The sequence below is a fragment of the Budorcas taxicolor genome, chromosome 3 (assembly GCF_023091745.1).
Source record: "Budorcas taxicolor isolate Tak-1 chromosome 3, Takin1.1, whole genome shotgun sequence".
Lineage (NCBI taxonomy): Eukaryota > Metazoa > Chordata > Mammalia > Artiodactyla > Bovidae > Budorcas > Budorcas taxicolor.
The window spans coordinates 24,493,402-24,515,863 of record NC_068912.1 but is presented as its reverse complement, the minus strand read 5'-3'; the positions used below and the strand labels follow the sequence as shown (position 1 = coordinate 24,515,863).

Here is a 22,462-nt window from a genome sequence, read left to right as displayed (position 1 = left end):
CAATTGTTGTTTATTCGCTAAGTTGTGTCCAGCTCTTTTTCGACCCCAAGGACTGTAGCCCACCATGTTCCTTTTTCCATGGGATTTCCTAGGCAAGAGGGTTCTTTACCACTGAGCCACCTGGGAAGTCCTATATTTCTAGTACTCATCTTCAAAATAAGAATGCTTGGGGTCTCAAACATGCTGGGGTTTCAAACACACTTGGGGTCTCAAAAATGCTCTCTATTGTGTTGACGAAAAAAGCACTACTTAGGAATAAGGAGTAAAGGTTTTGATCTTGGATTTGCTTCTTACTCATGGAGAGATACTGTACAAGCTAACAGCACTCTCTGAGCCTCATGTTCCTCAGATATAAAATGGCAATTCCTCTCCTATAGATTTCATGATGGGTTGATGACATTAAACTGAGGGACAAATGCAAGGAAATACATATTAAGAACACAATCCATGGATGTGGGCTTTAGTATAATAAATAAATCAAGTTGAAATAATTCAACCTTCTCAGAAGGTTGTATCATGTGTCTCTGAATAAAGAATATAATAATAATACTTTCTAGAAAAATCAGTGTGGTCTCTTGGGAAATAAGCAGATTAAATACGATAAAGCAAGGATCATCTCAGTGACAAATGACTTATTTTTATGAGCTCTGATATGAGATCTGAACACAAATTGGTCCAAATGGCATCCCAAGGATTATAAGCCTAAGACTTCTACACATTACTTTTTAAAAAGTTTGGGATAGATAAAGGGGGCACCTGTGATGGTAAGGACTCCAGAGACAAAAAATGAAACACCCAATGGCCAAATTAACTACTACTTACCTCAATCACATTTGTGTGAATAAATTAAAGCCAATGAGCATGCATCAAATAACTGAGGATTCAGATAGTTATGCCTTCTGGTTTTTTGGTTTTTTTTTGTTTTTTGCTAGAGAATTTGGGATTCGGAACACTGCTTTATTTGAAACCTGCAAATCATTATTCATCAAATGAAACCAATGATCAGATGTACCAAATTATGTGTACCTAAACTCTAATTGTTTGCTTGTGAGAAAAGCTGCCTTTATCGGAGTGCACAGACCACAATTTAGAAAAGTCTTTTTGCGACTCACTGAAACTTCTTATAGAAAGCCCACCAATTTCTTCACCTCCTGGCACACGGGATATGCTAATTCTTTGGCTTTTGCCGCCCCAACTTGCAAAACTTTCTCTAAGTGGTCCTTGTTCATCTTCAGTTTTTCAATCTCACTTTTAATTGGAGCAAATTTCTCAATCACAGCATCTGCCACCACCAGCTTGTAGCGAGCAGTGTCCATCCCAGCGCTGCGGCGGACCACCTCCTCCACGGGGAGTCCAGCCACGGCTGCGTGAATGGCCACCAGGTTGGACACGCCTCCTCGGCTGGCGGGCTCGTAGGTGACCTCCGAGGTGAAGTCCGTCATAGCCTTGCGGAACTTCTGCACTATCTCCTCCGGGCTGTCGGTTATTCTGACAGTGGCCAGTTTATCGGGGTCTGATTTCGACATTTTGGCAGAGGGATCACGCAGGGATTTTACCTTCTTCATTGATGCTAGGTAGAAACACCAACACACATCCCATGGGGGAAAAAAAAGATGTAAACAAAATAACAAAACACCAATAGGAATGTCAGTATCTAGGTCTTAAAAAGCAGTGAGAACATCAAATAGCTTCATTATTTTTATCTGATTAAATAAATAACAAACATTCATTGTAAAAATTCAAGCAATTTGAGCAAGCATGAAAGTAAAGGTGTACTATAATTGGAGAAGGCAATGGCACCCCACTCCAGTACTCTTGCCTGGAAAATTCCTGGACGGAGGAGCCTGGTGGGCTGCAGTCCATAGGGTCGCCAAGAGTCGGACACGACTGAGCGACTTCTCTTTTACTTTTCACTTTCATGCGTTGGAGAAGGAAATGGCAACCCACTCCAGTGTTCTTGCCTGGAGAATCCCAGGGACGGGGGAGCCTGATGGGCTGCCGTCTATAGGGTCGCACAGAGTCGTACACAACTGAAGTGACTTAGCAGCATGTAATAAAATGTTAATATTTTGATCATATTTTCATGCATCTTTTAGTGCATACATATACATAAAAACATATAATTTTATACAAGTGAATTTGTTTCAACTATACTGCTGTGCCATGCACAGTTTAAAAAGTATTCTGTTTCTTTCCTCTCTGCTCTTCCGTATTGGCTAATCACCCCCTGCCTACAACTCCTGCCCTTCCTACCCCCATGCCAGTTTTCACAACCTATGGCAGCGTTCCATTTCCTTACCACTAATTAGGTAGGTAATTACCAACACATATACAAACACACATGCACGCGCACACACATGAGCATGAGAGAAGTGACTTTATTGCTCTGATAGAATAAAAATGTTATGCTGTGCTTTATAAAACCAGTATTATTAATAATTGCCTAATTTATGGCTATTACAGAAACATATAAAGTTTATAGATAAAGTAAAATTGACCAAAGCATGAAAATAGTCCTTATTGCTAAAAGAAGGTTGATTTCAATGCATGGGGGACCCTAAATATATTTGTGTGAACTGTTGGAATAACTTAGGAATTTATATCCACCTTCTGCTTCTAAATTGATACTAGGCACATGTTATATTCTTTAAAATGCTGTCAGCTTAATAAAGATGGGCAGAGTTTAGGTTCAGTCATCTCTAATCCTGCCATAAGTTAACACTGCTACCAAAATATTGATACCTCGATAAGATTCCAGGCTAATTTAGCTTTGCAAGCCGCAGGTGAGGTTTTGGACTCAGTAGGTAGAACTGTATACTCCATCTCAGTTGTGCATTGTGCATAAGAAGGCAAAGTATGAGGATTATCAGTGCCCTCTTGGTTTATCTAGATTACGATCCAGTGGTTCTCACTCTTAGTACTTTTATTCTACTGTGAACAGAGAAGGCAAGGTCAGCTGGCTTTGGAACAAGGAGATCTTGGTGTAGGATCCAGCTTTGCAACCAGCTAGAAACATGACTTGGGCACAAAGCCAGCCTTGACAAATCTCAGTTTCCTCATCCACAAGATAAGGAAAGATACCTGCTCTACCGAATAAGATATGTTTAGAAATACATATATATGTATGTGTGTGTGTGGTATGTGTGTGTGTATGTAACATATATATATATATATATATGGCTTCCCAAGTGGTGCCAGTAGTAAAGAATCTACTCGCCAATGCAGGAGATGCAAGAGACACAGGTTCAATTCCTGGGCTGGGAAGATTCCCTGGAGAAGGAAATGGCAACCCACTGCAGTATTCTTGCGTAGAAAATCCCATGGACAGAAGAGCCTGGTGGGCTGTAATCCACGGGGTTGCAAAAGAATCAGACACGACTGAGTACACACACACACACACACACACACACACACCCCCATGTGTATATGTGTATTCTACTTTATAACAAAAATGATTATTTGTAGTTTCTAGTCTCTCTTATACTTTTCAAACTAACTAGTCCTACATTACAAATCTTGAAGCCTGTTCATGACAAAGCCAAATATAGTCCCAAGAAAGTTCCAAATCTCTTACTCCATCATCCAATCCTCTCTTCAAAATGCAACCTGATTTGACAATCTCATATTTGCTACTTACTCAGAATGCACTTGGGTACTGGGAAGAACTCCCCATATTTCTTGTTAAAACTCTGTGCTAGATCCTGAACTAGCTCCATGTGCTGGACTTGATCCTCCCCAACAGGAACGTGTGTGGACCTTTAATAAAAGACAGACAGAAGAATTCAGCAAGGCTCCTGCTTATAATGAAATGATATTGCAAGCAGCTGCATTTCCTGTGCCTATGTCACTGTTGGTGTTCAACAAATGTTCACCAGCTACAGAGGGAATGTTGAGACCCAAGTCTTTATCTGTGTATCAGACAGATGCCAAGGAGATGTTTGTCTACTCTAGTTCTATGTCTTCCATATCTGAAGAATACAGCCTTCAACACCAGCATGACAGGATCTTGCTGGGAGGGAGGAATGAGTATCCTAAAGAGCATATGCTCCAAGCATAACTGCATTTTAAACCAATCCTCTTTCCCTCACCCAGTCAGCACATATTATCCTAGCTTTGACCAGATGCTTTACTTCAGGGCTTGTACTCACACTTGAAAGACACTCCACCCTATTCTTTAAATCAAAGATGGCAGAAAGTTCTTCAGGCAAGAGTTTCCCTCCCTGTCACACAGGGAGTGACTCAAAGTCTTTTTTTGGAATATTCTCTGTTTTTATGTAAACTGCAATCATAGAACAATCAACATGCTAAGGGAACTTGAACAAAATCTATTAGTACAATGTAGACAGATCTCAAAAACAATGTTGAATGAAAAAGCAAGTCACAGAAGATGTGTAGAGAACACTGACATTTATCTTAAAAGTACATATGACAATATTACATATTGGTTATAGATGCATATATAAATATGAAAACATACTGGAAGCTTCTCCAAAGATTCATGATCATAGCTGCTCCTAAAGAAGGAAAGAGAATGGGTCTGGGGAACAGAACAAAGGAGATCTTGATTTTATCTGCAATATTTTATTTTTATTTATTTTTTTCAAATAATTTATTTGATTGCACCATGTTTTAGTTACAACATGTGGGATCTTTGATCTTTGCTGCAGCATGCAGGATCTTTTTTTTTTTTAGTGTGACATGTGAACTCTAGGTTGTGTGTGGCATGGGAGATCTAGTGCCCAGACCAGGGATCGAACCCGGTCCCCTGCATTGAGAGGACAGAGTCCCAACCATTGAACCACCAGAGAAGTCCCCGAAATATTTTCTTTTATTAAAAAATGAAGATAGGACTTTCCCTGGCAGTCCAGTGGTTAAAACTGCCCTTCCAATGCAGGAGATGCAGATTTGATCCCTGGTGGGGGAACTAAGATCCCACATGTTTCGTGGTGTAGCCAAAAAAAAAAAAAGATGTAAGATGAAAATTATCAACATATAAAGACATTGTTTACAATGATTTTAATCCCATATATAAAGTTTGCTGTGTTGGAACATGAGGAGGTATATCAAACAAAGGAGGATGAACCATTATAGAGAAGTCTTGATGGGGAAAACATTATACTGAAATATTACTAAGGAAGGAGACAGGTGATTTTAAGTATGTAGTGTTGGGCTAGGAGTTGACGTTTGATAGTACAGCTAATAAAGTGTTGTGGTTTCTTGATCAACGACGTTTAATATTCTGCCTGTGGAAGCATCAGCCTTAGAGTTCCACTTGAATATTTAAATGACGATTATACATATGAGTGGAGAAATGGCAACTTTTCAAAACAGCCATAGAAAAGAAAAACTGCTAGAAAGCTATGGTACTTTGTTACAGAGAGAATCTACTAGCCTCGTAGTTAATTAGTGGTCCCTGAAAAACTGGAAAATTTTTTTGTGCATTACTGTCCATAGGCTACTGGCTTATTTGAAAAAATTGTCTAGGGTATGAGGAAGTGAAGGTAGTTTTGACTAGCATAAAGACTAGGTACTTTATCCCTGATTTAAAGCTATATTACAAAGCTACAGCAATCAAAACAATACTGTACTGGCACAAAAACAGACACACAGATCAACGCAGAGCAGAGTCCAGAAATAAACAAGTGCATGTACAGTCAATTAATCTATGACAAAGGAGGCAAGAATATACAATCGAGAAAAAACACTCTCCTCAATAAATGGTGTTGGGGAAAATGGACAACTACATGTAAAAGAACAAAACTGGACTGGTATCTTATATCATACTAAAAAAATTAACTCAAAATGGATTAAAACCTTGAATGTATGACCTGGAATCATAAAATTCCCAGAAGAAAATATAGGTGGTGATCTCCTTGACATTGGTCTTAGGGAAATTTATTTTGGATCTTACTCCACAGGGAAGGACAGCAAGAACAAAAATAAAGAAATGAGATGGCACCGAACTAACAGGCTTCTGTGTGAATGAATTAAAAGTAAAGTGCTGAAGGTGAGAGACAGAAGCAGGATGAAACCTGGGAGCAGGAATCCTGGTGACTGTTCTTTTTCATGTGATACATCTGCTCAGAGAATGAAAGAGCCAGGCAGGCAATAGGAGAAAATCTATCTAAGGCATCAATACCAACCTAGTTGAGCAACACAAGCAATTGGGCTGGGGCACAGCACACGATTCTGCCCTCCTGCTGAATTCTGAGCAGGGAATTCAACTAGCATTCTAGTAGGCAGATGGCGGACACAAGGGCCTTCATAGATTTTTGTCTGCTGCCAAAACACTATTTGAATATAGTTTTCTTGTTCTGATATGGATTTTAAAAACCCAACACATAAAAATGAATCTATGAGGACTTCCCTGGTGGCCCAGTAGTTAAGAATCTGCCTGCCAATGCAGGGGACATGGGTTCAATCCCTGATCGGGGCAGACCCCACATGCTGAGGAGCAGCTAAGCCCGCACACCACAGCTAGAGAACTAGAGAGTAGCCTCTGCTCCCCACAACTAGAGAAAAGCCTGTGCAGCGACAAGACCCAGTTCAGCACCCCCCAAAAAAGAAAGAAATCAGTCGATCAAACAAACACGTGGAAGACCCCAATACAAGGCCTATGAAAAATACCATGGAACGAAGGAAAGGAAACTTTACCCTGCAGAGCCTAAGCAAGGTCAAACATTTGAAAATGAACTTTTACAAGAAACAATTGTGTGTGTTTTAAAGAAAACTGCTGTGTAACCTCAATAGGATTCAAAAGGGCATGGCTGTTATTACACATGAGCAAGAAATCACAATAGAAGAAAAACAAACATAGGTGGTGACAGAAAATGATTAAATGAAGAGAAAGTAAAATGATGAAGGAAACCAAATGGATAATAGAAGAACTGGGAGCAGCAGGAGCAGAATCCAAAGGACAGGATGTATCAGTGACCTGGAAAAGAAACCTGAAGCTCTTCAAGAACTCAGAGCAAGAGGAGAAAGAAAGAGAGAAGCATGACATGTAAATGACAGGCTAGAGGGCCATCCTCTGACCTAGAGTATGGTCCTCCTCAAGAAGACATCAGGACCATGTGAACAGAGGAAATAACCTAAAACAGAAGGAGAGATGAATGAATTAAGAACAAAGAAGTAAGCAAACAAAAATGAGTATACTTTCTGAAGGAACACAGCAAGTTTCAATTATATTAAAAAAAAACAAAACAAAACAAAAACCTGGGACTTCCCTGGTGGTCCAGCAGTTAAGACTCCACAGTCCCAGTGCACCAAGCATGGGTTTGATCCCTGGTCACAGAAGATCCTGCATGCCTGGCATGGCAAAACAACAAAAAAAGGAAAAAAATCCCAGAGAATCACACCAAAACACAATCCAGAAAAAATTTTAAATTACAAACTTAAAGAAAAATCCTATAAGCCAATAGTTAGAAATAAAGACAGAAATAAGATTGATAATACAACATTGAAACCATGTTTATAGGGTTGTGAGAAAAAAGTTAAAAACCTAGCCAAGCTGTGTTTTATATGTGAACTATACTAATAATAATTGAGGACTTCCGTGGTGGCTCAGATGGTAAAGTATCTGCCTACAATGCAGGAGACCCAGGTTTGAGCCCTGGGTCAGGAAGATCCCCTGGAGAAGGAAATGGCAACCCACTCCAGTACTCTTGCCTGGAAAATCCCATGGATGGAGGAACCTGGTAGGCTATAGTCCATGGGGTCGCAAAGAGTTGGACATGACTGAGCGACTTCACTTTCACTTTCATACTAATAATTGGGCTTTCCTGGTGGCTCAGATGGTAAAGAATCTGCCTCAATGCAAGAGACCCAGGTTCAATCCCTGGTTTGAGACGATCCCCTGGAGAAGGGAATGGCTACCCACTCCAGTATTCTTGCCTGGAAAATCCCATGGGCAGAGGAGCCTGGTGGGCTACAGTCCATGGTATTGCAAAGAGTTGGACACAGCTCAGCAACCAACACTTTCATAATAATAATGATGATGAAGAAGATGATGATAAAGTAACTGATAGCTATTGAACACTTCCTACATGCTGCACTTTGCTAAGCACTTTTAATGCATTCTTATTGTACGTAAATCAATTTTACAGGTGAGGTAAGCTGAACAGATAGAAATTCTCAGGCTGGAAGAAAAATTGTAAAGGACTGGAAAAAAAGTTGAAGTAAATCTATGGACTAAAGAACTCAGAAATGGAGATGCTGAGGTATAAGGACTGGCTAAAAAAGACTAAGAACATAAAGTCTAAATTTTGGTTACAATTTGAAATAGAAAATGATGTAGTCTGAAATCAAGTCATTTATGTAACAACAGTCAATTGAAAATCCCAGGTTAGTTTACAAAATCAAAAGCAAGTGTGAGTATAGACTCAGGATCTGCAAGTGTAATGAATTAACCCATCTTAACCACACAATATCACAACATTTTTTACTTGAAAAGATTAACAAAAGAGTCAAAAATATATTTTCAAAAAGAGACAAACTGGTATACAAATGGACAATGGTCAGACATTCTATGACCAAAAATCTCTGACCCCAAACCTCTGGAGCAACCAACCAAGGAAGACAAACCAGTCTCTGCAGGAATGGACCCAGCATGGTCAAGACTTGGTGAATAACTGCCAACATCCCAATTCTTTGTCCAACTTAGGACCAACCAGAGAAAGTCAAATATGTTTCCCAAACCAATCACATAAGATGCCCCATTTCTAGTTAGCCTCCAGCTTCCCCATGGCAACAATCTCTAAACAGAGCATCCCTGAAAACTTCCTTTCCTATAAAGCCTTCCTACTCCCCCACCTGCCTGCAGAACACAAGCGATGGTGGCTGAGTCTCTTGCTGTGGCAAGCTCTGAAAGCCTATTTGTTCTCATTTGGGTGGTCTTTGTTTAAAGATGATCACTAATAGAATTAAAACCAGAAAGCACACTTTCCAAATCACTGGAATAGATAAAAGCAAGGAAAACACAATCTCTCTACAGAGCAAAAGGCCCAAAACAAAGAAAACATTAAAATCATTAAAAACATAAAATATTTAATGATGTGGAAAAACATAAGACCAAAAAACCCCACTCAGGATGCAAACTTTTTGGAAAATATATATAACGTGCATTCAGATAAAGAAGAGGCCATAGTGGTTAGAGTAGGTGCTCTGATGTTAGGCTGGGGTCAGGTTCTTGCTCTGCCACTCAGCAGCTGGGTGTTCCTGGGAGAGTTGTTTAAACTAAATCCCTTAAAAAAATTTTTTTAAACTGACTAATAATAGTTCCTACTCACAGACTTGCTTGAGGAATGAGTAAAATAATGCATGCAAAGCTCATAGTTGGTGCCTGGTATGTAGTGTGGAAACAAGGAATGTTAGCTGCAAAATCTGGTTTGGAGGAAATGGCACATGTGTGTGTGTGTGTGTGTGTGTGTGTCTGTGTGCATGTGCTCAGTCGTGTCCAGCTCTTTGCGACCCCATGGACTGTAGCCCACCAGACTCCTCTTGTTCATGAGATTTTTCCAGGCAAGAATACTGGAGCAGGTCACCATTTCCTACTCCAGGGGATCTTCCTGAACCAGGGATTGAACCTGCATCTCTTGTGTCTCCTGCATTGGCAGGTGGATTCTTTACTACTAGCACCACCTGTGGGAAATGTACCAATATGTTAAAAAGAATAGAAATAGTAGAAGTGATTTCTCACTTTTTTTCTGGTTGAATATAGAATGCTTAAATTATATCAGAACATTGAAATGAACTTGTGAGAGACTTGACTCTCCTGCTACTGAACTCTATAAAGACAGAAAACAAGATGATGAATCCTGGAAAGTTTATAATTCAAATATTTAAGGCAGGGAGCTGGATCTATTGAATGTATTGCCCTTGTATTCTACTAGAATATTCCTCCCTTAACTCTTACTGGTGCCTTGATTTCAGGTCTAAGCTTAAATATCACCTCTTTGGAGAAGCCTTCCCTAACTCTACTCTCCAACGTTAGCTTCTCTGTTATTCTTTTTCATAATATCTTATTTATTTTCTTTATAGTATTAATCCTAGTCTAATAATTTTACTTCATTTGTTTTCTTATTGCATCTTGCTTTCTCTCTTGCTAGCAAATAAGCTTTTTGAGACCTTGTCTTGCTTTTCAATCTATTCCCAACACCTAGTAAAGTTGCTTGGTAGGAGGAGCTCAATAAATATTTATTCAATAAATGAATGCTCTCAGGAGGAAGTAACTATAGTCTATATAGGTTTAAACCAAGAGAAAATTATAATAAAATCCGCTTACAATCAGAATGAGTTAAAATCATAGCTCCGATAGCTACTGTTATCATAGACCAGTTTCTTACTGTTCTAAAGCCTCCATTTCCTCTATAAAATGAGGATCATAATGGTGCTGACCTCTTACTGTTGTTTCAAAGATTAGATAAGCTAACCAAGCATAGTCCTTGATAGTAAGAGCTCAATATACACGGGCTATTAGTATAATGTAAACTCATTGATATCTGACAGCATGAAGGACAAAATGATACAAGAATGACAATATTGGGACCTTGATGTGTGGTACGGTGTGACTTTTTTCAAACTGGGACCGTTTTCCTTTCTGATAGTAGACTCATACCACAAACATAAATATCAACATAGAATCCCAGAGACAGCCACAGACCTGGGCAGCAATCCTGATTTGGGTAGAAAACATATTACAAACTGGCAGTTCATATATCTGTTAGGTAATCCCCAAATATGAATGGTATGATATAGGACTTCTGAGGAGTCTTATTGAATTTAAGGAAAATAGGGACAGGATAATGAAGGGAAAGGGAGAATCCAGGGACCATGACAAAGGGTCAGGAAGTCATTTCTCTTCTTCGAAGGTCAGTAGATTTATTTAGGAAATTCTACAAAATCATGTCCCGTGATCTCCTTTCACACAGCCTGGAGCAGAAAGTTACTGACTTGATGAGAAATGAAAACAAAAATCTTCTTTTTTATGTTTCCCGCAGTATCCACAGCCCTGTACATGCTCTTCTCTGAGGTGTACATGTCCTCACCACACTTTCCTAAATTTCTCTTCTGTGACTGGACTTTGCACTCCTGTCTTGTAATTATAGTAAGGCTGACATGCAGAGGTCATCTTGACTGCCCCAAACCAAATTAGCCAACGGGGTAGGTTAAAAAGCAATTACAGTAGCCCATAGGAAATCACAATGGACTGCAACTAACACAGAAAAAACAATTACCATAATCAATACACTTTAAGCACATCAAAATGAATATTTCCACATGTCAAAATGGTTCCAGATTCACAAAGCAACCAAACTAAACAGAAAACACATTTAGTTTTCATAATGACTTTGCATAAGTCTTTGCCTTCTGTCGGATCCTTGCTCTGTGCTAACAATCCTGAGAGGTTTTGCTTTTACAAAAAGGGATTAAAATTTTTTTTAATTTTTTTCACCTGGACCGATTGCTCCACTTGGCTTTTTCATCTGACTTTAGTTTGTTTGTTTCTAGTCTTTCCTCCCTCTGCTCCTGCTGTTCCTTTCACCTCCTATAATTTATCTTGGCCCTTCCTTCGCATCCATTGAGTTTACACTTTACATTAATTCAGCCTGTCTTTGATTCTGCTCACTTATGGGGCTTATTCTCTTCACATTTTCAACCTCTCTCCTCACAGTCTTCCTTTCACTTCAAATAATTTAGTGCTGTTCTTTTAAAATTTATACCCTACATAATGATCTCCATATTAATGTCTTCTCTTTTTCCCCATTTTCTTTTTTTTTTCCTTACCCTGACTGTACTTTCTTAGACACAACATAAAGCAAAAGTCTTTCATAATTTTGATTGTTATAACTTCTGTCACACAACAATGCGTCTGATCTTTGGCGACTAAACCATGTTTCTTTTGCTTAGTTCCTTGTTGCATCTACATTCACTTGGGATCCACCCCACCCCTCAGGCAGAATTAGTGTCTAGATGAATAATCATAGCTCACATGTATTGGCTCACAGAAATTTGTTCCTTTTTTTTCCCCCCTACTTCTTTGGCTGTATTTGTGCATTTTCAGCGCTGCTGCCTTTAACCAACCTGGCTAGAATAGGGGTTCGGTGCTGCTTGTCCTTTCATAAGGGATGAAATCACCACCACTGGTAATGACTCCTTAATTTAGCAATTATTTATTGACGATCTATGATGTGCAAGGCCTGGTGTCAGGACTATGCGAGACATAAAGAAGGTTTTAACTTCTAGGGAGTTAAAGCTTTCAAGAGAAGAGAAAACACCACGTGAAGTTATAAATTCTTCTGGCTAGTCCTTCTACAGCATTCCCTAGCTCAGTGAATGGCAACACCATCATCAATCCTGCTGTATAAGTCAGAAACCTGGGGACATTACTGATGGCGTTGTCTCATACACATCCAATCCATTACGAAGTCTTAGCCATCTTACGTCCTAGAATCTTTTAAATTTGCCTCTTCTCTTCATCTTCACTGACACCTTCGTGCTCTAAACAGACTAATGAAAGAGCCTCTTAGTAGCCTACCGACCTTGGCTGAGCCCCTACGACTCATCCTTTTAATCAATTCTCTTTTAAAAGTATAAATCAGATCATTTCACTCTGTTCTTAAAAGTGCACAAATACCTTCCCCCTCCTTTTAGAAGAATATACTGTATTGTCTGGGGCTTCCCAGGTGGCTCAGTGGTAAAGAATCTGCCTGCCAATGCATGAGACGAGGGTTTGATCCCTGGGTCGGGAAGATCCCATGGAGAAGGAAATGGCAACCTACTCCATCTATTCTTGCCTGGGAAATCTCACGGACAGAGGAGCCTGGAAGGCTACAGCCCATGAGGTCACAAAGAGTTGAACATGACTGAGCAGCTTGGTGTGATCACTCATCTAGAGCCAGACATCCTGGAATGTGAAGTCAAGTGGGCCTTACAAAGCATCACTACGCACAAAGCTAGTGGAGGTGATGGAATTCCAGTAGAGCTATTTCAAATCCTGAAAGAGGATGCTATGAAAGTGCTGTACTCAATATGCCAGCAAATTTGGAAAACTCAGCAGTGGCCACAGGACTGGAAAAGGTCAGTTTTCATTCCAATTCCAAAGAAAGGCAATGCCAAAGAATGCTCAAACTACCACACAATTGCACTCATCTCACATGCTAGTAAAGTCATGCTCAAAATTCTCCAAGCCAGGCTTCAGCAATATGTGAACTGTGAACTTCCAGATGTTCAAGCTGGTTTTAGAAAAGGCAGAGGAACCAGAGATCAAATTGCCAACATCTGCTGGATCATGGAACAAGCAAGAGAGTTCCAGAAAAACATCTATTTCTGCTTTATTGACTATGCCAAAGCCTTTGACTGTGTGGATCACAATCAACTGTGGAAAATGCTGAAAGAGATGGGAATACCAGACCACCTGACGTGCCTCTTGAGAAACCTGTATGCAGGTCAGGAAGCAACAGTTAGAACTGGACATGGAACAACAGACTGGTTCCAAATAGAGAAAAGAGTATGTCAAGGCTGTATATTGTCACCCTGCTTATTTAACTTCTATGCAGAGTACATCATGAGAAATGCTGGGCTGGAAGAAGCACAAGCTGGAATCAAGATTGCCGGGAGAAATATCAATAACCTCAGATATGCAGATGACACCACCCTTATGGCGGAAAGTGAAGAGGAACTAAAAAGCCTCTTGATGAAAGTAAAAGTGGAGAGTGAAAAAGTTGGCCTAAAGCTCAACATTCAGAAAATGAAGATCATGGCATCTGGTCCTATCACTCCATGGGAAGTAGATGGGGAAACAGTGGAAACAGTGTCAGACTTTATTTTGGGGGGGCTCCAAAATCACTGCAGATGGTGATTGCAGCCATGAAATTAAAAGACGCTTACTCCTTGGAAGGAAAGTTATGAGCAACCTAGATAACATATTCAAAAGCAGAGACATTACTTTGCCGACTAAGGTCCGTCTAGTCAAGGCTCTGATTTTTCCTGTGGTCATGTATGGATGTGAGAGTTGGACTGTGAAGAAGGCTGAGCGCCGAAGAATTGATGCTTTTGAACTGTGGTGTTGGAGAAGACTCTTGAGAGTCCCTTGGACTGCAAGATCCAACCAGTCCATTCTAAAGGAAATCAGCCCTGGGTGTTCTTTGGAAGGAATGATGCTAAAGCTGAAACTCCAGTACTTTGGCCACCTCATGCGAAGAGTTGACTCATTGGAGAAGACTTTAATGCTGGGAGGGATTGGGGGCAGGAGGAGAAGGGAATGACTGAGGATGAGATGGCTGGATGGCATCACTGACTCGATGGACGCGACTCTGAGTGAACTCCGGGAGTTGGTGATGGAGGGGGAGGCCTGGCGTGCTGCGATTCATGGGGTCACACGACTGAGCAACTGAACTGAACTGAGCAGCTAACACTTTCACTTCACTTTCTCAAGCTTAAGATAGTCTCAAAATCTCCATTCTTGGGTTCCTTACTGAGTTCTGCCAAAACACTTACATAAATCTTTCATACAGTTATCTGGAAAGCCCCTCTTCCACTGCCTTCCCTCATGGTTGTTTTCTAGCCCATCATGGGCCACTCATCCTAATGCTGATTTTGACAAAAGAAACATGAAGTCTATAATAGCTCTGCACGTCAACATATTATGAGGGGCCACATATAGATTTGCTTGTGAGAAAAAAAATAGGAATTTTTTGGTATATATTTTTGGTTTTTTGTATTTATCTATATTTATAATGTATATATTCATAAACATTTTAGTTATCATATTTTTTAAAATTCAAAAATATCTCAAACAAAGAATACCCCAAGTGCTTGAGCTGTGTTGTAGGGAAAACAATGGTACAGGCTAAAAATCAGACCTGGTTGAGTTCTGCCTCTGCTACTTATTATCAAGCAATTGGGATTTTCTAAACTTTGGAAAGAAGCACAGTAAGACAGATGAGAAATGTATGTCAGCAGAGTAAATGCTGTAGTAAACAGAGCTGAGTTTACTGTACTTGTCTGCGCACTTTGCAGGGGCCCAAAGGACAAACATGCACAGGAAATGGGGGATGTGCATAGTGTGGCAACAGTACTCCTGGGACTAGTCTGAAGGAAGACGGCAGGAGAAAAAAGTCCAAAGGAACAGAGTCTCTGGGCTGCAGCATGCGTGGCTGGCAGCAGGAGGATGTCTGGCCTGAGACCAGACAGGACAGAAAAGGAGCACACAGTTACTAGCTCCACATCTTTGATCCGATTGTGGCATTACAGGTAGATAGTTTCTAGGCTAAGGTAGGAGACAATCATCTTGAATATAGACAATCACCTTGGATTAAAAAATAAGTTTATTTATTTATTTTAGCTACCCTGGGTCTTAGTTGTGTCACGCAAGATCTTCGATCTTCATTGTGACATGCGAGGTCTTTCAGTTGTGGCATGCAAACTCTTGGTTGCGGCATGTGGGTACCAGTTCCTTGACCAGGGATTGAACCCAGGCCCCCCTGAATGGGGAGCACAGAGTCTTAACCACTGGACCACCCCGGAAGTTCCAGTTCCTAGTTTTATGGAAAAATACTTTCGTTTAACAAATTAATATAGCAGAATCCTGATAAGAATAGGCAAAAATCTGCCACTGTAATTTTGCTCTCAGAAAACAGGAAAAATGAAGGAATCTGATGGCATTCTTAGTGTATATTCTAACCACTAAATAGATCAGGAAGAGTTAAAGAAGGAATATTTATAGTATGGGTTTTTTTTTTTTGGCTACAGGGGGATAATTGAGGGTGGAAAAGAACTACTAATTCTTAAGTATTAACCAACTGTGAGAACCTGCTGACGTTGGGTAGAGTGAGACAGACAGGAAGCTGTTGGAAAGCTCTTGGTATTTACCTGCTACATCTGAAATAACTATTGTTTTATGTAAGAAAAGAGGACATTCTCAACCTCACACTTGGGTTGAAAGAAAGGCAGATGATATGATAAATCTGAGGATGTTAAGGAGCTACTTTTGCCAATGTCAGTCTTTTAAATTGTTGTTTGTACTCTTAAAATCTCTGTATTGAGTATATACTAGGTGATATCAATTTACGCAGAGCTGACTACCATTAACCCACTTTAGAGATGAAAGAAACTGTAGGATTTTTATCATTCTGCCGATTGTATTTTTGAGCAACTGATGAAAACAAATTCATCATCACTTTGGTATAGATGATCTCATACTGCTCTGGTTATTCATGTGATGATCTTGCCTCCTAACATAACTTATGACTGGCTCCTTAAGGAGGGTGAGCACTGGCCTCAGGAGACCATGATCACATCCCGAGCCTCCTCTGTCCATTGTCTGGCTCCACAGCTTTGGACAGATTTAGCCTGCCTGGGCCACATTGGTAGAGCAAGGGATTTGGAGAAGAGGCCCTTTAGAGTTCCCTCCCACTCTCTGTTCCATGGTATTACAAAAAGGTCAATCGTTCTTGTTCAAGTTCACTTTTTGTTCATAGCCCTGAGTTCAGAGGACTCTCCCATGAGAGCTCTTGAACCGTTAAAGAAATCTGCTGTGCTTCCAAATCCTGGGGCTGAAAAATCAGCCTCTGGTTCTATGTAGAAGTAGCCCTTGAAAATGGAACTAGACATAAGACTGTCACAGTCAGAGATATCACCATCAAGCATAGACAAGGGACGTGTTTCATTATAATCCTTTAGGAAGGATTTGTCTCTTCTTTACAGGTAACAAAATCAAGGTTCTTTGTAGAACCTTTCTAAGTAAATATGCTACTTCAGTGGGAAACTATATTATTAGATCCTTCTTAGACTTTCATTTGCTGCTTCTGGAGAAAAATGTTCTAGATTTCCCAGGATAAGTCAAAAGTTACTTATGATAAATAATAAATGTTATCAGGGGCCCAGCATTCAAGTTAAAATAGCAAGCAGACACATAATCATAACGTGAATCAAAGTTAAATTTAATGCAATGAAGACAGCTTGTATGTACTAATGGACATTCCTTACATGTAAAGCTGAGCAACTATTTTTCTGGCTGTTTCCACCATCACTGCACAAGGGCTCTGGGGTCATTTTACAAGGAACATACACTATCATCTCCATGCTATTATCACATTTACATGCAAAGAAATCCAGTTTTCCCACAGAAGAGGCACTTTTATGGGGATCAGGGCTTTAGGGGAAAGGAGTAAAAAACACTCATCAAATTAATCTTTTTCCTCAGAAGCTTTCACTATAACAATGCTTGGCTATGAGTGCCTGCTGACTGGGAGGCTTTATCTCTAAATAGCCAAATAGGTGTCAAGGGAGGTGATATGGGGTTAGCAGGGAAGAACTGGAAGAGGAATGAGGTCAGAAGCCCTGGCCAGTCCTACAGAGAGTGCAAGGCATTGGCATCCTCTGGTTGTATAGTCTTGAGACCTGTAAGTGGCAGCAGTAGCTGATTTATAGATTGTGGGTTCAAGAAAAGTGAGGGCACCTTGTAGGATGTTGAAAAACTTGCTCTCCGGTCCAATACAGTAGCCACAGGCAGCTCTTTAATCAACTAAAATTAAAGTTGAAATTCAGTTCTGTCAACATTTCAAGTATTAACAGCTACCCGTGACTGGTGGCTCTGGTCTTAGAGCAGATAGAGAGCATTTCCATGGCTGCAGCAAGTGCTATGGAATAGCATTTCTTGGGAGGCTAGATTATCTGAGAAATCAATATTTAAAACTCTTGAAGTGAAATTATTACTAGGGAACACTATATCCCACAGTGTTAAGAACACAGACTCTGTACGTAAACTTTATAGACTCAAATCCTAGGTCCAGGCCTTGCTATCACCTGACCCCAGGCAAGTTACTAACCACTCTGTGCTTTGGTTTCCACATCTGTAAAATGAGGATGCTGATGGTACAGATTCTAAAGGCTGTTGTGAGGATTAAATGGGTTAAGGTATGCAAATTACTTATGACTGTTTGCAACCCATAGTAAGTGCTACTTAAATGCTACTTCTTAAAATTATTAGTTTCACATTTAAACATACTTCTATTTGTTGTTGTTCAGTTGCTCAGTCGTCTCTGACTCTTTGCGACCTCACGGACTGCAAAACGCCAGGTTTCTCTTTCCTTCACTATTTCCCAGAATTTGCTCAAACTTATGTCCATTGAGTTGGTGAGTTGGTGATGCCAACCGACCGTCTCATCCTCTGTCATCCCCTTCTCCTCCTGCCCTCAGTCTTTCCCAGCATCAGGATCTTTTCCAATGAGGTGGCCAAAGTATTGGAGCTTCAGTTTCAGCATCAGTCCTTCCAAAGACTATTCAGGGTTGATTTCATTTAGGACTGACTGGTTAGATTTAGCATTATTACTGGGGAATAGATGCAAATAGATTCGTGTGCCTGCCCCTTGCTGTAACCATTCTTCCCCGTTAACCAAATCTTTTAGAGCCAGGTGACACTCTCTTGTCAGCGTGACTACATTTAGGGCTGCGGTGAGCTCTGCTCCTTACTTGTACAGCAGAATGTCAGCTGCCTGGAGCACTGGGTATGTGAGCAGCCCCATGGTTCCACTCTGCTTCTCCTTGGCAGTCTTTGCCTGTAGGGTGAAAAGAAATCTGACATGAACCTAATTATAGTGCTAAATTAAGAAATCTTAAGAGCACACCGAGAGTGATCTGAAGCCACCTGTAACAACATCCTGACTCAGTCCCTTCTAGCAAATCTGGCCGTCTTCTGGCTGGCTTGTCTCCACATTCCCGGCTTAGGCAGGAATAAGGTGAATATTCACATCCCCACTGTCCCTTGAAGTGATCCTGCACTACCACTACTTCTTTTCGATTTTATTAAAATAAAGGTCTAAGATTTTCTAGACTCCAAATCAGATAAATTCCAGATTTCACGGGGAAGGTCGGAAAATATCATGACATTACATTAGTTAACATCAAACTGTTTGTGGAACCTTTCCAGAAGTCTCATACTGTGCTATTGACAAAACTGTAATGCCCCCTTAACTTCACATTAAAATAAAACCCTGAAAATCATGGCGTTAAAAAATAATGAAAGTAAGAGAAATTTTCATCTTACCAATTCTAATGATCTGTCATGATCGTTAGGTGGGAAAGCAGTGAGAGTAAAGTAATTCCAATGAACAGTACAGGTTGTATAAACCAAAATATTTCCTTAACAGGGAAGCTAATGGAAACACCGGAGGTGATATTAGAAATATTTAACAACTGGTGAGTCCTGGGTGCTGACTATAAACTACTGGTATGTGCACCCTGAACATCAGCCCTAGTGGTACTAACCCCCTTGCTACAGGAAATTTGGCTTTCTGGGTAGAGTTGCTTATTAGCAGGGACTATTGTGTGCAGTTCACTGGTAACTCTTCCAAGGTTTAGGTATATCATATCTGTAAACTGATAAATGGGGCTTCCCATGAGGCACAGTAGTAAAGAATTTGTTGGCCAATGCAGGAGACGAGAGACATGGGTTCGATTCCTGGGTCAGGAAGATCCCCTGGAGGAGGAAATGGAAACCCACTCCAGTATTCTTGCCTGGAAAATCCCATGGACAGAGGATCCTGGTGGGCTACAGTCCATGGGGTCATAAAGAGTTGGACACAACTAAGCATGCACGTTAAATTGATATTTTGGTGTGTAAATAAGTTTTGTTTATCTAATATGAATTACTTCTCTGAAATCCAGTGATTCCTGAATGAAATGAACAACTCAATTTATAAACTTGCATGATTCCAAGAATCAAGCTCACACATGCCCTCACAACTTGGGCTTCCTAAACCAAAGTGCAGACATACCTTGAGGCTGGATCTGAATACAACAGTTTCTCCCTTTAGTCATCTTAATGTTCCATAATTTAGTTACAGGCTTTTCTGGTTTCTTCCAGCAATTTTTGGCTTGTTTTTGTTGCTTAGCTCTAAGTCATATCCAACTCTTCTGTGACCCTATGGACTGTAGCCAGCCAGGCTCCTTTGTCTATGGGATTTCCAAGGCAAGAATATTGGAGGGGGTTGCCATTTCCTTCTCCAGGGGACCTTCCCAACCCAGGGATCAAACCCGCGTCTCCTGCATTGGCAGGAGGATTCTTTACCACTGAACCACCAGGGAAGCCCAGTTTCTGGTTTACAGCACTACTATTGCTATAGGCCGTTCATAGGAACTTTGAAAGTTGACCACATAATTCCTTCAGTACATCTCCTTATTATAATGTCCATGATAGAGGCCAGTTTGCACTGATTATCAGGTAATTCTAACAAAAATTTAATTTGGAAACAAACAAATGAGAAAAGAACCCAACTTTTAAAAATTGCTACTGTATTAGATTTATAGTCTTTTTATATTAGAATACTAGATCTTGAAACTACAAAGGAAGTGGGGCGATGTGGGGAGTTCTAATATTTATTGGATGCCTATTATGGGCCCCAGATGCCTCACACCTGTGTCATCTCATCAATCCTCTAAATAACCCTGACCTCAGCAGCCCTGATCCTATACTTCTACCCCACTGTTTTGCCCCTCACTGCCCCAATCAAAACCAAGCTAGGGGTTCTTAGATCTTCCCATAGAACTGGAACCTTGTCCTCTTAAAACTTTTCATACTCTGATTTTTTGTGTAACTGTGCATGCATGCTAAGTCGCATCAGTTGTGTCCAACTCTGTGCAACACTATGGACTGCAGCCTGCCACTTCTCTCCATGGGATTCTCCAGGCAAGAAGACAAGAGTGGATCATCATGCTCTCCTCCTGGGGATGTTCCTGACACAGGGATCGAACCCACATCTCTTAAGTCTCCTGCACTGGCAGCCAGGTTCTTTACCACTAGTGCCACCTGAGAATCTGTTCCAAAATAGACTACAAACCTCATGAAAGGCGCTGCATCCATCCATCTTGGTGACTATGATTTCTCCAGTACTTAGCGTGTTATGAGACTAGCAGAAGGCATCATCAGTATTTGTTAATGAAAGAATGACCCTGGAAGGCAGTTTCCAAGCTCCAGGATAAGACTAGCTTTGAAATTCGTATTTTCCCCACAAATAAGAAATCACAGACTAGTGGAAGGCTTATTCAGAATGCATTCACTGGCAACGTGTTACCAGGAGATCCTTAGACACTATTTTAAAGTGGGAGCATTTCCCATTAAATCAGTTCTTTTAAAAGTATTTCAGTTTTAAAAGTGTTCAGTTTAGCATTACCATATTATGATAAAATGGGAAAATCTTGCCACAAGCCAACATATGATAGAGTCATTATCAATTTTGTTTCTAACTCTGGGCAGGTAATGATTCTACAGCACCACCAGTATGCCTTATTCAGGTACTGCCAGTTTAAAGCTCTGTTTCTCTCTGTGTGTGAAGGCTTCTGAACAAGCTTCTAAGGAAATCAGTGGCCCTGAAAATATGCTAGAAAGAAGCTTGATACTAAAATTAGTGTTGATGTTCTAGAGGGCTACATACCTTCAGGTGTGATTCAGTTGCAAAATTCCATGGGAATACTATGAATTACCCAATTTATATTTCTCAGTTGAACTTCTTAGAAAAAGAACAGACTTAATTTTTCTGTGAGTTTGAACTGTTGCTTAGACTCAATTTGTTTAAATATGGAATAAAATATGTAGTCTCTTCTCCCCACAATGATAACCTTCAGGCTTTAACAACCAGTTAATTCTGGTGGAGGCAACCTCAGGGTCTAGTAGTCCAGAAATGTTTACTTAGAATGTGGCACAAAGTCTTACCAAGTCTATCTAACGGTCACTAAGGACTGACCATGCAGAGATAAAATCAAATAATGAATAAGCTGGATATTGGTAACCAGTTTTTTAGTTTGAAAGAATCTTGGAGAATCCTTCTATTTTCTGTTTCATACCCTAAGGCAATGAGGTTAAAGATACTGGTCTTGTTAGCCACTAGGGCATAGCAAGCCAGAAAACTCAGGATTCCCAGAGCATAACACAAAAATAAACAGAGAGGGGAAAAATAGCTGCAGTGGGGACTGAACTTCTTTCTGTTTATTAATCAGATCACTGGCATTTACCTTCCACTGGTGTAAATGTTGTAATCGAGGTAATCTGACCATGCAGGTAAGGATCCAACTTAATTGTGTGTGCTCAGACACCTGAAGAAATAAAATAGAACATTAACAAAGGTGGTCAATATCATCTTGCGTATAAGGCAAAACGAAATGGACAATAGGTATTACCTTGACTAAAATATCTCAGATCATGTTAATTTAAAAAATCAAGGGAGTTAATTCGTAATGCATAGAATTTTAGATGCAGAAGACATCTTAAAAACTACCCAATACCATTACTAGTCTAGTATTTCAATCTTCTTCACAACATCCCTAGACAGCGGCTGACCAGACATTGCTTCAGCATCTTCAGTGAGGGGACTTCACTATGTCCTGAACCATCTATTTCAGCACAGAGGATCTAGTCAGGATTTTATAATAACTTTGTATGCAGTATAATCTATAAAAATATGGAATC

The 22,462-nt window shown here is 40.2% G+C and overlaps 1 protein-coding gene across 2 annotated transcripts in view; it reads right to left on the bottom strand.

The window, feature by feature from the left end:
• Nucleotides 1–703: 703 nt before the first annotated feature.
• Nucleotides 704–22,462, bottom strand: part of WARS2 (tryptophanyl tRNA synthetase 2, mitochondrial) — a 94,626-nt gene continuing 72,867 nt past the window's right edge. For both annotated transcript variants that reach the window (XM_052637407.1, XM_052637409.1), the window contains exons 3-6: nucleotides 22,009–22,089; nucleotides 18,472–18,557; nucleotides 3,638–3,756; nucleotides 704–1,570 (exon numbers count right to left, since the gene is read on the bottom strand). In XM_052637407.1, the coding sequence (XP_052493367.1) occupies nucleotides 1,122–1,570; nucleotides 3,638–3,756; nucleotides 18,472–18,557; nucleotides 22,009–22,089 (735 nt within the window). In that variant the 3' untranslated portion in view covers nucleotides 704–1,121. The remainder of the gene's footprint in view (nucleotides 1,571–3,637; nucleotides 3,757–18,471; nucleotides 18,558–22,008; nucleotides 22,090–22,462) is intronic.